At 39.8% G+C, this 16,163-nt stretch overlaps 1 protein-coding gene across 2 annotated transcripts in view; it reads left to right on the top strand.

Annotated features, from left to right (window-relative positions):
- Positions 1-16,163, top strand: part of LOC116048659 (aminopeptidase N) — a 38,221-nt gene that overhangs the window by 537 nt on the left and 21,521 nt on the right. The window contains exons 2-12 of one of the 2 annotated variants that reach the window (XM_031297841.2): positions 4,960-5,057; positions 9,475-9,591; positions 10,910-11,096; positions 11,221-11,363; positions 12,937-13,073; positions 13,365-13,491; positions 14,225-14,379; positions 14,483-14,596; positions 14,745-14,888; positions 15,156-15,221; positions 15,377-15,442. In XM_031297841.2, the coding sequence (XP_031153701.1) occupies positions 4,960-5,057; positions 9,475-9,591; positions 10,910-11,096; positions 11,221-11,363; positions 12,937-13,073; positions 13,365-13,491; positions 14,225-14,379; positions 14,483-14,596; positions 14,745-14,888; positions 15,156-15,221; positions 15,377-15,442 (1,354 nt within the window). The remainder of the gene's footprint in view (positions 1-4,959; positions 5,058-9,474; positions 9,592-10,909; positions 11,097-11,220; positions 11,364-12,936; positions 13,074-13,364; positions 13,492-14,224; positions 14,380-14,482; positions 14,597-14,744; positions 14,889-15,155; positions 15,222-15,376; positions 15,443-16,163) is intronic. The other variant, XM_031297842.2, reaches the window with a different exon arrangement.

Below are 16,163 nucleotides of genomic sequence, written 5' to 3'. Positions count from 1 at the left end.
TTTAATTTTAAGTTTTCTAATTTGTATTTCCATTGTTACTTTATTTCTTTTTTGCATGTTCACTTTACTGTTATTAGGTCTTATTTTTGACAAATTCTCCTGTGAAGCACTCAACCAATGACGTTGCGCCTAAACCATTGGTTCTCAAACGTATTACTCAGAGGCCCAGAACAATTGGGGAATTCAAAATAACTAGGGCTGTCAAACGATTAATTTTTTCGTAATCGCGATTAATCGCTGAATTTCTATAGTTAATCACGATTAATCGCATGTTTTATCGCATGATTAAAATTCTATTATTTTGCATTTCAAAACTGTTTTTAAGTACATATTAACAATGGAAAGCAATTCTTACCAGTGCCTCTTGATTGGGAATCAAATGAATGCAAAGAAAGTTGCTTTACGAACTTGACTTTAAGATTTGTATTTGTTTATTATTTATATACTGTAAACAAAAGAAAAATGTGTGAATCTGTCATTATTGCACAATTCAGAACATCCCAACCGTAGTCTTTAAGACCCAAGTCTTCTACGATGCTGACAGGTCTGCAGTTAGTTGCCACCCATTTTGCAAGAGCTGTAGTAATTTTTTTGGATTTGGTTTCATCCACAGGTCGGCAAGTAGCACTCTCCAAAATAGTGCTTTGCCTGAGCCCGCTAGCATCAACTTGAGTCACGTTAACTGTACTATGCTTAGCTCGTAGGTGGTAGCTCAAGCTTGACGTGCTTCGGTGATATTTTAATTCGACTTTACACAATGCAATGGTGCGGCAAAGGGTCAAAATAGTAGCCTAGCTAGATTCTAGTGATTTTACAACAGCTAAGGGGCGTTGTTAGGCACGACGTGAAGCTGAGTGAAGTGTAAAATAAATTAATAAATGGCGGCATGCGATTAATGCGATTAAAAAAAATTAACGCGTTATGCTCGGCCCTTAATCGCACCGCGATTAACGCGTTAATGCTGACAGCCCTAAAAATAACATTTAAGCAACTCACATAACATTTAAGCTACTTACCTTCAAGTTGAGTACTCAGTTTTCCTGGTCAACCTTTGACCTTACTGTATCGGTACCTAAACTTTGGTACCGGTACCCAACGTGACCTTTTTCGGCAGCCTACTTTATCTCTGTAAAAGAAATCAGAGTCAGAGATTCAGATCATGAGTCAACTACGGTCCACAACACAACTACTGTATATTCGATGTAACTAACAATTTAGTGATCAATAACATTTTTTTTTTAAATACTGTAGAAAACATTACACTTAAAGCTATAGTGCGTAGTTTCTGTGAGGAATTCTAAGTGATGACAACAACACTATTGGCGTTTCCACATGATACAAGCCTTCTGTGATCGCGCACACGCCCCCATCCCTCCTCCACGCAGTTGCTAGTAGCCAAGGAGGACATGGAGGATTAAAAGAACATGATGGACTCTTCAGAAGAGGTAATTATCTTCTCTCGAAATTCTGCGCTGAAAAGTCACCGGAGGACACAATCTTCTGAACATAGCCATACTGAGAAATACAGAGAGAGTTGTGTGGAGCTGATAGTCTTAATTAGCTTTGTGCAACTCATTTGGCAATGGCTTGAATGTAATGGACGTTCATTAACATCAAAAAGTTCTGCACTAAAGCTTTAAAAAACTATGTATACATAATACGAGGTATGGGTTGGGTCTGGATTGACTTGTCATTCAGTCCGGACTTTAAGAACAAAGAAACACTTCATAACCACAGAAGTCAGGGCACGGGTCTGTAGTCTGCTCTGGGGTGGACAGTGATGAAGAGGCCCTGGCTCCTGGTGAGGTAGGGGAAGTGGGACTGGATGGCTGGAACTGGTGAATGGAATCAAGGGGGATGGTACAAGGACTATTCCATTGTTCAGAAGTTGTTGAGGTCGTTTGCCAGTGCAGGTTGTTGATGGAATGGGGTGGCCTTTGATTTGTAGTTGGTGATCTGTCTGAGGCCCCTCCAGACAGAAGAAGAGTCATTGGCTAAGAACTGTTGTTTGGAGTTCCTCAAAGTACAGTCTTTTAGCATCTCTCATCACCTTGCTAAACCTGTACTTTGACTCTTTAAACCAGTCCCTGCCCACACTCCTAAACGCCTCTTACTTCAGCAACCAAGCAAGAGTTTGGCTGTGAACCGGAGGTGTCTGCACAGAAGCTGATGTATGATACTCATCCAGGCTGTTGGTTGCAGTCCTGAAAACATCCTAGTATGTACAGTTTAACCACAGCCGAAGATGATCGGCTACAGCTTCACTGATCCACTTCTTAGATTTTCTCACAGGAACAGGTTTAAAAAGTTTAAATTTCTGCCTGTATAAAGGAATCAGGTAGAAATTAAAACTTTTCCATTTTTTTCTTTTCTAACATGGCTTCAGCAACACAACTTTCATTAGAAATGCTTTCACTGCAGGCAGTACTTGCCAGCTTCTACAAGGGGTTCAATGAAGCAACATCTAGAAAAGATGAAGATTGAGGAAGATAGCAATTCACTGCCTTCATGTGGTCAAGGTTGCCTGGTCTTCATCTCCACAATGGCTATGTCCACAATATTGAGAAGCTCTCTTTAGAGCTTGGCTCGATATCTTAGAGGTTCTGGTGTGACCTACATTGAATAGAACAGCACTGCCTGTGAGCTGTGAGCTCATATTTCTTTTAGCTGCTGGAGCAGGGTTGTCTATCTCAAATATGTCAATGGGCCATCATCTCTCATCTCCCCATAGGACCTGCAGAGATGCACTGACTACCTCTACAGCACAGCACCGGTCAACCAAAAGAGCTTGCAGAATAGCATTTGCAGGCTTCAAGCTACCTAGCACTTTCAGGAGGAATCTTCTTATTTTCAAAGAAATGAGGCTTCAACAAACCCGATGCCTCTTTGCAGATATCCACTGCTGCTGCACTGTCCTCCGAAACCTCTGAAAGGATACTGAGGATAGCATCCTAATTTCCCACAAGACTTACATGGTTACATGTCCACCATGTCTCCAGCAGGCTTTTAAGGAAGGGGACCTTGGGGACCATAGTTTTGTGACACATAATGACGATGGAAACAAAAGAGTATAGTGATTCTGATAGCACATGGCTCTGCCTGCATTGCATGGACCACTGCTAAGTGCAGCTGATGATTGTAGCAGTGGATATAGGGAATATCCTTCCCTATCCCTATCAAGGCCTGGCGCCAATCTCTTATCTCACCAATAACTGTGGCTCCATCGACTGATGATGTAGTCTGCACCATAGCCTGAGTAGGAAAAATATTTTAGAATTTGGGTGGTCATAAATTCTACATTCAGCTGACTAAGATCAAGCAGACCAATCAGGTGTTCCTCGGAAATACCATTACACACAAACCTTATCATTATGGAAAGATTTTCTCCATTGCATATGTCTCTAGTTCCATCACTTTTAATGTGAAACCCTACATAATCTGCATTATTATATTTTTGTTTGACCTCATTTAATAAATAATTTTGCTAGTTTGTCAGTTATTTGTCATTTTGAGGAAAACCTTTTGTGATTTCATTAAAGCTATAGTGCATAGTTTCTGCCGCCCCCATGATTTCTAAGTAATGACAACAAAACTTTAAAAACTCTGAAATGAATAGTAATATCTTCACTGGAGTTTCTGCGCTGGAAAGTCACCGGACGCCACAATCTTCTGAACATAGCCATACTGAGAAATACAGAGAGTGTTGTGTGGAGCTGATAGTCTTAATTAGCTTTGTAGCAACTAATTTGGCAATGGCTTGAATGTAACGGACGTTCATTAATATCAAAAGGTTACGCACTAAAGCTTTAAGTTTGTGGTCGTTGCCATTCAAGTTTTAGAAAGAGGCCAGTAAAGAAATCCTGCTCATCATCAATAACATCACTATGTGCCCTTTCCAGGCTACCACGATGAGGAAGCTAAGAACTTCACATACTTCTGCAATGCTTTTGATGTTATGTCAATTTTTTTGTGTGGGCCCCAGGAGGTTTGCAATAGTTTCCCCAGTTGTCTCCCTTTGTTGTGTTTGAGACCATGCTACAGCACTCTTTAAATGACAATGGCTAGATATGTGTTTGCTAAATCCCTTTTCTTTCTCTAATGCAGTTTTTCAATTATTAAATCCTTGCCTGGTAAACACTATGTCTCTGTCGTTAGATGCGCCTAATGTGCGACAGTTTGCTGCCGCTAATTTTCGAAACTTTAATCAAACAACTGTTGCAAATTAGAATCACTGCCTGTGTGAATATTTTTAACCAACATATTCACAGGCAAGTATTTAGCATTTTTGTGACGTTTATTAGTCACACCCCCAGTGTATAAAGGCCTTAACGCAAAGTAAACACAAATGATGTCCATATGATCCCACGATCAAACTTGTGAGATAAATGACACAACATTATGGTTGTATGAATTATGACTTATGCTTGTGGGTTGCAAAGTGGAAACTGCATGATGTTGTTATAGCACAAAGCATGTGACTTGGATTTCGCAGACTAAAGTATGCATTCCGTGCACTACCAACAGTCAGTGTTGTCTTCTTTTTACCCAGAACACAACTGTTTCCTAACCTAAGAGTTTTTTTTAACCCATGACGACAATTTTTATTGGAAAATGCTCATGTGGGTTGTTTTGAAAGGCAATGACAAACTATTTTTTTAATAGGTTATGAATTTTGTAAATGTGAATAAAGATATTCTGGGGCTTGACAATGTATCAATATTTATTCTTAATCAATAATACTTTAACCATACTGTTGTGAAACATAAAACATTATGAATGCAGTCCCATGTAATTTGAGAATCTCCAGATGTGTTATGATGATGACAGTTAATGTGGCCTGCTTCTCATCTTTTTCATTTCCTGCAGTGCTACTTTAGCGTTATGATATTAATCCCTAAATGAACATAGTAAATGCATTAATTTATTTAGTTGAGTGATCTTAGTGTTTATTCCCCTCAGCTATCGTCTCTCCAATGCTTTGGTCCCTGACTACTACAACATCACCCTGTGGCCTCGTCTCAGCTGTGACCCAAACACTGGCCTCTACATTTTTACAGGTGATTAATGGTGCTTCCCATTTATAACAGCTCTTGTTCATTTTCTGTGCAATGCTGCAGAGTAAATGATTAACTACTTCATTAGTACTGCAGCTGCTGCTGTAGTGTTGTTAGGAATTCATTCACAAATTTGTCAATTGGAGCTTTTCCTTACAAAAGAAAACAGAGTGACTTATACAGCAGCTGTACATCCTTAACTCTGCAGCAGGGTCACTCTGTTCTGTCTGTCTATCAATCTCCACTGAGTCCACTCCGTTACGTTGACAGCGTCGCACCCACACGCGCACACACACACACACACACACACACACACACACACACACACACACACACACACACACACACACGCACATGCACGGGTCAAATTTGAGTCATTTTCAAAAAGTTTCTATATCAGAAATTTGGGTTTCATTGGCCCAAATTATCAAAAAAAAACGTGGATGGTTCAAGAAAACGCTCTTCACAAGTAAAATAAATGATCAGTTCACTACTTTCATTGAATTTGGGTGTTTTATTCAATTTTTATAGCATTTGAAGAAAACAAATTAATAAAAGAACATTGAAAAAACCAACAAAAACATTTTAAAAAATCGACAAAAACTGTAAAAAGTGACAAAAAAAATGTGGAAAAAATAGTGACAAAAACATTGGGTATAGCGATAAAAGAAAAGAAATATTTATTTTGATTTGATTTAATTTTGATTGATGTTGATGTTCGACAGGAAGACAACACAAGGGTTAAGAAGTCTGGAGTTTTTAAATTGTTGTGGGGACATTACAGTCAAAAGTCCCACATAACCTTAAAAAAGAAAAGTTAAATCCACAGTCTTCACATACACAGAAGGTTTGAGTACATAAAAGCTTTTCTGTTGGTTATTGCAGCCAACAACATACAGTGCTCAACATAAATGCGTACACCCATGCTAAATTTGACTAAAAAGAGGAATGATGCCTTAATAAAAAAAAATAGGAAAAATCCAACCTTTAAGGACACCAATTTCCTTTGTGAATGAATAATGTATCGTGAATAAATAAATGTTCTTCCTTAAAATACAGTGTGCATAAGTGAGTACACCCCTATGTTAAATGAGAGGCAGGCAGATTTTTTAAAGGCCAGTTATTTCATGGATCCAGGGTACTATGCATCCTGATAAAGTTCCCTTGGCCTTTGGAATTAAAATAGCCCCGCATCTTCACATACCCTTCACCATACCTAGAGATTGGCATGGGGTACTTTCCATAAAATCATCTCTCAATGCAAATCAGACCAGCTATTAGGCTAACTGACATAAAACCATGCCAATCTCTAGGTATGGTGAAGGGTATGTGATGATGTGGGTCTATTTTAATTCCAAAGGCCAAGGGAACTTTATCAGGATGCATAGTATTCTGGATACTATGAATCCTGATAAAGAGATGATAGAGAGATGATCCCAACATTTTCTGCCACTATCCTCAGACCTGGGCCAGGCCCTTGATCAAGCATTTGTGTTTTTTTAAACATTACTTTATTAGCCTAACTGGGCGGGGAGAAAGCTATGCCATTATCATGTGCAGCGTCCTCTCCACTCGCACGCATCACACCGGGCCTGCTGGGCTGTATGGTGTAAGTGCAACATGGAGCTTGAAGATGTAAAGAGAAAAATAAAAACAGGAGAATTAGCCTACCTTTGAGCAAGTTTGGAGGAAAGTCGGAGGTATGGAACCATTTTAAAGAAGTCGTGGGCAGTGACAACATATATGTTGGCTTTGTCAAGTGCATTAAGTGCGGCACGCTGCTCGCCTATGACAGCAAAAAAACGGGGACGATGAACAGTCACATGAAGCAGGCTTGCCATGGCAGAAAACATGATAGTCAGCCTTCAATGTCCTCTTTTGTTACTTCTCCAAGCAGACCCCTTCTAAACAGATTTCTGCAGTTCAAACAACTCAGAATTGTAGTTGAGAACGTCAGTTATAACGGCCCACGTATTTAAAAAAAATGTTGGGTTTAAATCGGGCTCGGGCTCATAATTACAGTTAATGTGTCGGGCTGGGCCGGGCTTGGACACAACGTGCACGGGCTCGGGTAGGGTCGGGCTTGATTTTTTGGGCCCGATCTAAGCTCTAATGCATCACAGCACAGAGACGGCACTGGTAAAAATTACTAACGTCCTTCTAACTGCTTCATACAAAGGACTTGTCTCCGTACTTGTCTTACTAGATCTTAGTGCTGCATTCAACACTATTGACCATACCATCCTGTTACAGACACTGGAACACTTGCAGTTGGCATTAAAGGAATTGTACTAAGTTGGTTTAAGTCCTATTTATCTGATCGATCTCAATTTGTTAATGTTAACAAAGATTCCTCCAGGCACGCTAAAGTTAGCCATGGTATTCCACAAGGCTCAGTGCTTGGACCAATTCTATTCACCTTATATATGCTTCCTCTAGGCAATATTATTAGGAAACACTCAATTAACTTTCATTGGTACGCAGATGACACCCAATTATACATATCAATTAAGCCAGACGAAACCAGTCAGTTAGCCAAACTTCAAGCATGCATCAAAGATATAAAACCATGGATGACCTACAATTTTCTGATGTTAAACTCAGACAAAACTGAAAAAAAGTTATTGTGCTGGGCCCTAAACACCTCCGAACCTCATTATCCAAAAATATAGCTACTCTGGATGGTATTGCCCTGGCTTCCAGCAGTACTATCAGAAATCTAGGAGTTATTTTTGATCAGGATATATCCTTTAACACCCACTTAAAACAAACCTCAAGAACAGCCTTTTTTCACCTTCGAAACATTGCCAAAATTAGGAACATCCTGTCTCAAAACAATGCTGAAAAAACTAGTCCATGCATTTGTTACTTCCAGGCTGGACTATTGTAATTCCTTATTATCAGGATGCTCAAATAAAATCCTTAAGACTCTCCAGCTGATCCAGAATGCTGCAGCGCGTGTTCTGACAAGAACTAAGAAAAGAGATCATATTTCTCCTGTATTAGCGTCTCTGCATTGGCTTCCTGTAAAATCCAGGATTGAATTTAAAATCCTTCTTCTGACCTACAAAGCTCTAAATGGTAAAGCACCATCATATTTTGAAGAGCTCATAGTACCTTATTGTCCCACTAGAGCACTGCGCTCCCAGAATGCAGAGTTACTTATAGTTCCTAGGGTCTCTAAAAGTAGAATGGGAGCCAGAGCCTTCAGCTATCAGGCTCCTGTCCTGTGGAACCAGCTGCCAGTCTGGGTTCGGGGGGCAGGCACCGTCACCACATTTAAGAGTAAACTTAAAACGCTCCTCTTCGATAAAGCTTATAGTTAGGGAGTGAGGAGTTGCAGCGTCCGCCTAGCCCGGCCCACCTGCTTCCTCGTCATAGTTGTCAGATTCATCTACCATATAATCAATAATATAATCAAAGTAGAGGGAGGCAGGCCAGTACAGCCTGATACGGTTGGGGAGAGTTCTAGCCTGACCAGGCTCCTCTCCTTAACCTGTCTCTCTTACTTATGCTGTTATAGTTTTAGACTTCCGGGGGACTTCCTTTGACACACTGAGCTTCTCTCTTCTCTCTCTTTCAATTTGTGTGCATCCAGGTCCCAGAAATGCTTGTTACTAACCTAGCTCTGGGGAGCTTATTCCCCGGAGTCCTTATGTTTTTTTTTCACCCAGCATGTTTTCTTGGATTAGGGTGGCACCAAAATCATGGTTGCAGCTGTCGCCGTGGTCCTGCTGCACGCCCTGCTATGCCCTGTTACACCCTGCTACGCTCTGCGGTACCCTGCAGTGTCCTGCTACGTCCTGCTATGCTCTGCTGTGCCCTGCTATGCCATGAACTACTACAACTACTATTTCTAGTCACTGTTCCATTATCTTTTATTGTGACTGTTATTGCCACTATTCATCACACCCCCAACCGGCACCTTCAGACACCGCCTACCAAGAGCCTGGGTCTGTCCGAGGTTTCTTCCTAAAAGGGAGTTTTTTTCTCGCCACTGTCGCAATTGCCCTTGGGGGAACTACTAGAATTGTTGGGTCCTTGTATATTATAGACTGTGGTCTAGACCTACTCTATCTGTAAAGTGTCTTGAGATAACTCTTGTTATGATTTGATACTATAAATAAAATTGAACTGAATTGAATTGAATACTAAGAACTGTAACCTAGCTGGAGGTGGTTCTATGGCAAAAAAAACCCCATAGGACGTCATATCCAGCTTTAAATCTGACTAGCTCGTCATTACACACATTTTCTGATAGATAGAGCAGGAAGAAAAGAGAAAGGATGGTCTTTTCTCACACTTTGGGGGTCTCTAGACACACCAGGGACACATTTATGTTAAAAAGCCATGAAAAAGTGTGTTTTGCATAATTAAATAATTCCCCTTTTAATGTCTGCTATTTTCATGCATTCACCAGGCCAATGCACTATGGAGTTTGAGTGTGTGAAAGAAACAAATCTGATCCTAATCCACTCCAACAAACTCAATTACACCAAGCTGGACAACATGCACATTGCCAGGCTCATCGCTTCAGGTACAGTACACGCAAACACACACAAACACACACACACACACACACACACACACACACACACACACACACACATACACACACACACACACACACACACACACACACACACACACACACACACACACATGCAAACAGACACACACACACACACACACACACACGCAAACACACACGCAAACACACACACACACACACACACACACACACATACACACCCCCTTTGAGATAAATCAAGGACATCCTGGCTAGTGGCTACCCGTGTGCTTCAGAATTGATTTTAAGGTCCTTTTATTGGTTTATAAAGCTCTTCACGGTCTTAGCTCTAGTTATTTATCAAAATTTGCTTTTACCGAACCCTCTTGAGCCCTCAGGTCTTCTGGCAGTGGTCTTTTAATAGTCCCAAAAGTCTGTATGATAACTCATGGTGAGGCATCCTTTTATTACTATGCTCTACGTCTATGGAATAGCCTGCCTGAGGAACTGAGGGTTGGCGAGAGTGTTGATATTTTTAAGGGCAAACTTAAAACCTACCTTTTTAGCCATGCCTTTTATTACAGTAAACAAGTTTTATCTACTTGTGGTCTATTTTATATGTAGCTTGTTTTAGTTAGTTTTATAATGAATTGTAATAGTTGTTTTTATTGTAGTTATCTATGTATATGTATTTTATGTTTTAACAATTTAACAACAATTGTTCAGAGCTTTTTTTCATTTATTTAAGTATCTTTTGGTTTTAAGTGTCTTGCCTCTGGTGTTTCCTCACATATGATGGCGTTTCCCCAGTTTGGTTCACTTTGGTTTGGCTTGTTCCTATTTTGAATGACATAATTTCTGTCAATTTAGGGGGTAGGTGGGTGAATGGGGCCAGGAAAATACACATTTTTATGTATGAAAAGTGATATATAAATAAATTCTGATTGATCCGGAGGGAGCTTGGAGTAGAAAATGGATGGATGGATGGATGGATGGATGGATAAAGTAGAAAACAGATCACCTCATTTAGGCGTATTGTCTCCATATTTGACCAATTTTAATTTTTTTTTAAAATATGCTCTTTAATTTTCAAACTAGATTTTATGTCCCACATCTAAAACTGCATTCATGCACGAAGCAAGCTGCAAGTTCACAGCAATTGATGGTGAATCTGTGATGAATACAGCTTACAACATGTTGCTGCTAGTAATGAATATGTGCAAGACTCATTAATACAAAGTAAAATAAAAATGACATTTTCTTTGTTATTATTAATAATAATTTAAATTTTTTGTCATAATATTCCCATGTCCCTTCCCCCCCATCAATTCTATTTTTTCCCCAGGCGGTGGGTCTGCTCCCAGTATTAAGTCTACCTGGCTGCAGCCTGAGACCCAGTATCTGGTTATCCAGCTGAATAGTAAATTAACTCAGAAACACAAATATCAGCTGTACACTAATTTCACTGGAGAACTAGCCGATGACTTGGCTGGCTTTTACAGGAGTGAATATGAAGAAGATGGAATCCGAAAGTAAGTTCTCTATTCTGTGTCCCGCGATATCTATATTTAGATGTGTTTTGGCGAGCTAATTTCAAATCTCTACATTGTGTTACAGAAATAGGCATTGTGTTCAGAATCTTTTGTTCATTCTCAGGATTGTTGCCACTTCTCAGATGCATCCAACTCATGCAAGAAAGACCTTTCCCTGTTTTGATGAACCAGCAATGAAAGCTGTTTTCTATATAACTCTTATCCACCCGCCTGGAACTGTAGCCCTGTCCAATGGCATGGAAGGAGGTCAGTACAGTCTACATGTATCAAAACAGAGCTGTATTTTCATAAAACAACACTTATATGATAGATATGCAGCAAGTAACTTGGTCTACAGAGTCTATGAGTCATGCTCATTTCAGGCAGGCAACTACAGTACCTCTTGGACCCTAGATGTCCAGGGGCCCCCGAAGGCCAAGGTTTACATAGTGTTGTTTAGTTGTTTTTTTATACACATTTTTGGGGAATTTGCACCACTAAAGTATAATATCAACTGGGTCTTGCATTACTACCTAATCTTATCTGCCCTACCTTGTAGAGTCTGAGTGAGAGGGAAGAAGTGGTGTATTTACAGCTCACAGCAGTACAGTTTTTTTTTAGTCACTATGGTACTATTATCACTAGTATGATGCAGTGTTTCAAAACTCTAAGTACAAGACCCCCAACTGATCATACTTGTAAATCATTAAATCTTGCATTCAAAGCAACTGATTCTCTTTTCATTTGGCTCGTAAACATCTTTCACTACAAGACCAATGTTTCAACCACTAAGTTTCTAGTGAAATACAACAAGTACATTTGTTAAGTCACCTAAACATATCATAGTGCAATTCTTTCAGTTACTGTAATATGATATATTGTCTATACGATCTACCGTCAGCAAAAATGCCTTTTAATTGAGTTTCCTCTAAGCAAAATGATGATAGACCTTTATTGTGAAGGGTAGACACGGAAGAGCATTATGGCAGCGTTTTTTTGTCAGGGGTGGCCAAACAAAAACAAAAACATACGCTGCACAACACATATACATGACTTATAGGCCTAATTAAATACCATATAGCAGTATGACAGTTCTCATAGGTCTGAATTTGTTCTTACCTCTTTTTACTTGACTCAGTGGGACACCTGGCATTCTTTGTTTTTCTTTTTCAGGTCTGGCTTGTACTCATATGTGACTTTAAGCAACTCCTTCACAAGGGTCTGAAAAAACAGATCGATGCTTTGACTTCACTTGTTTCAGCGTAGAAAAAATTGATTCAAAGACAGTTGATCCAAACATTGACAGTAGTTTGAGGGCAGTTAGACGTTGGGATAACCGTTGGCACAATTATCCAAAACGCCACAGTTCCTCCATTAAAAACACATTTAAGTCTGTCATCCTCAGAAAGCTCTCCAACTGTGGCACTGCTTTCATCTGCCACTAAAGGGGCTTTCAAACAGTCCGATTCAACAGTAAGAGGGTGTTGAGGAATGTTATCTGTGGCCCATTTTCACTGCAGGTTGCACAGTCTGTTCTCAAAAACTGCTGCAATTTTTCAATCAGTGTTGCATAGGGTGGACCCCAGTTGCTTCACCACTTGTCTTCAAGGAAGAAAAAAATGTGTGAGCTCTACCTTTTGAAGATGCGTCTGACCAAACGTCAGACAGTATAAACTTCATTTGCAGATTCAAGTTCTGTTTATTCAGATGATACAGCATTCTCCAAAACATTTTATTTTTCAAAAATGGAAATGTGTTACTTTAATGTACATCCCAATGCTATTTAAATACATATATAGTTGTATAGAGTCTGTTTTACTGTGTGTATGTGTCTTTTCAGATATTGTTAACACCACTATTGATGGAGTAGCTGTGACAAAGACCAAGTTTGAGCCCACCAAGAAAATGTCCACCTATCTGCTGGCCATTGTCGTCTCTGACTACTCACACCTCAGTGCTACACAAGGAGAAACTCTGGTAGCTATGACATTACTGATATATCATTTTCATCACTTATGCAGTGGCTCCTAAACTGGGGGTGCTTTAATTGTGCTTACCTAAAGGTAAGTAGGGGGACAGAGTAGATTGAATTTGTAAAATTAGCCAGAATTCCCATTAAAAAGAAAAATGAGAGGGAAAGTCGTACTTATTGAACTTCCGCTGAAGCTTCATATTGTGAGACAAAAATGTATGTCATGATTAGGGTAGCAGCAGTTACAAGCAATGACTATTTTTATTATGAGTCTTTTAATAACTTTGTGTGTACAGATCCGTATCTGGGCTCGCAGGACAGCCATTGAGCAGGGACAGGCAAACTATGCCCTCAATGTGACTGGACCCATACTGGACTTTTTCCAGTTGTACTATAACATCTCCTACCCTCTGAACAAGTCAGGTGAGCCTGCTTTTATAATCTTGGTTAATGGTTATCTGATGTTGTAACTGCAATTGTTAAAAAAAATTATAGATTTTCCTACGTCTACTATCAAATATAACAACTCTCCCTGAAATCTCATCCATTTACACTTTTAACAAAAAGTCTTTACTGCAACATATCTCACCCTCTTCAAGAGACAGGTAAATCTCATGAAATAGGCAATATGTTCCATATTTTATTGTGAATTAAAACTTTGCTGGAATGTCACTCCAGCTTTTATGGGTTTTGTTTACTCATATTACAAAACACCTTGATTTTGAGATATGCTTCACTGTGATTCCTGCTGCTATCCCAGAACGGCAGGGTTGTTGGAATACTGCTCTGCTCTCCCTGCGTAGCTAGAGGGAAGTGAGGAAATGTTTTTTTGTAATTTCATTCCCCGCAAATTGGGTTTACATGAGATATTGGGGAGTGATAATAAAGTAGCTTCCCCCCTGACCGGAGCCTGCAGGTGGATGCTGGGGTGGTGGTGAGGCTGAAAGGAGCCAGCAATTCAGGTGCAGGGCACCAGCAGCATTCACAAGACAGAGATGTGGAAATTGTGCAGCTTAACTAGACCGCCAAATTGAGGGGGTGTGTTTGGTAAATGATACGGAGAGTGAAGCATGTCAGCAGTGCAGCTCGAGTTGACTGCCTGAACTTGCTCACAGGTGTGACTTTAAGTTCAGTTCCTTTAACCTTCTCTCTACAGATCAAATCGCTCTGCCAGACTTCTATTTTGGTGCAATGGAGAACTGGGGTTTGGTGACATACAGAGAAACCAACCTTCTCTATGACCCTGTGACCTCCTCCAACAGAAATAAGGAGACCACTGCCACCATCATTGCTCATGAACTAGCACACATGGTAAAAAGTATTTCTTTTAATTTTATTTTGAATTGCATCTATTGATTGTTTTACTGTACTCATTAATGAATCCACAAACGGAATGATGTCCTCTCTGGTGCAGTGGTTTGGTAACCTGGTGACTCTGCGCTGGTGGAATGAGGTCTGGCTGAACGAGGGCTTTGCTTCATATGTATCTTACCTGGGAGCAGACCACGCTGAGCCTGCATGGAACTTGGTGAGAACACAATGTTCTCTGCACTTGGGCTTGACACTTGATGCCCTCTTAACAATACATCTCACACATACACTACATACATTTCTGTCACCACCTTTGCTCATCATTTGAAATCTTAATACATTTTCTGTCTATCTTTTTGCTCCAGAAAGACTTGATAATACTTGATGACGTCCACAGGGTGTTTGCAGTCGATGCCTTGACCTCCTCGCATCCTCTGTCTTCTAAAGAAGACAGTATTATCCTACCAGGCCAGATCAGTGAGCAGTTTGATGCCATATCTTACAGCAAGGTACACAGACATGAACAAAATGTTCTTACATAATACATTACAACATTAACATGTCTACATTGCCTGTCACAGGGTGCAACAGAGACCAGAAAATGAACTTTGAAAACCTGAAATTACAGCAACTGGGAAAGTAATCATTGGGTTACTAGCATTGTACAACTACTGTACATTGTATTGTATATATTCTGCTATACGTAAACTGATTGATTGATTGATTGATTGATAGATTGATCCCTTGCCTCTGTTTATGTTTCTGTGGCTCCTCAGGGTGCAGCAGTGTTGAGGATGCTGTCCGATTTCCTCTCAGAACAAGTCTTTGTCCAGGGACTTAATGTATGTTTGTCTGTATTTTTGTTGGCATAATAACATAATACTGTATGTACATTTTGGTGTTGAGATGAATGACTGTATCCCCCATTATTTAGCCACAGGAAAAAAGTAATTATGACAGGATGAGGAAATTGATTATGGATTTATTTTGTCTTCAGAGTTACCTCAAACACTTTGCCTACAGTAACACAGTAGGAGATGACTTGTGGCACCATCTACAAATGGTAAGAGGGAAGATCTTACCATCATATTTAATTTAATTTTTTTTTTAATATATAATATAATTTTTATATTTAGCTGCAATTGCAACATGTGGTGCTACTATATTCCTGCCGGCGCAAAGCCTGCGCCAGGGCAAATGCAGTTTTTATGGAATTTTTGCACCTGCATCTGTGTGGTAATTTCTGCCAGGAGGGGTAACAGGTTGTGTTTATGCTTATGCTGATGACAGTGCTATTTTTGTGCTGATTTTGGTATAAAATTGTATTTGCGTACAAACCTGTTCAAAACACCTCAGGGCATGTACATAGAACTCACCTGAGGAAGAGTATTGGAAATATCATCCACATGAGTGTAATTCGGTCATTAATTATCTAATTCTTCAAACATGACACCAGGTTTATTGGTTACTGATCTAGCATGTTTTTCTAAACACTTACCAGTAAATATCCAAATCCCATTTTGTATTTGTTTGTATAATAACATATGGACTGTTAAATCTTTAGGACTAATATTTAGCATATGGACTTTTTTTTTTTAAAGATTATTTTTTTGGGACTTTTCCCTTTATTTGAAAGTGGATAGTTATGAAAGGAGGAGAGAGATAGGGGATGACACACAAAAGGCAGAAAGTTGGATTTGAACCCTGCGCTGCTGCAGGACTCAGCCAACATGGGGCAAATGCTGTTAATGGGTGAGCTAGAGGCCACCCCAGCATATGGACTT

Source organism: Sander lucioperca, chromosome 7 (assembly GCF_008315115.2).
Source record: "Sander lucioperca isolate FBNREF2018 chromosome 7, SLUC_FBN_1.2, whole genome shotgun sequence".
NCBI classification, from domain to species: Eukaryota; Metazoa; Chordata; class Actinopteri; order Perciformes; family Percidae; genus Sander; species Sander lucioperca.
Note: the sequence above shows the minus strand (reverse complement) of the source record. Positions and strands in the feature narration are given on the sequence as shown.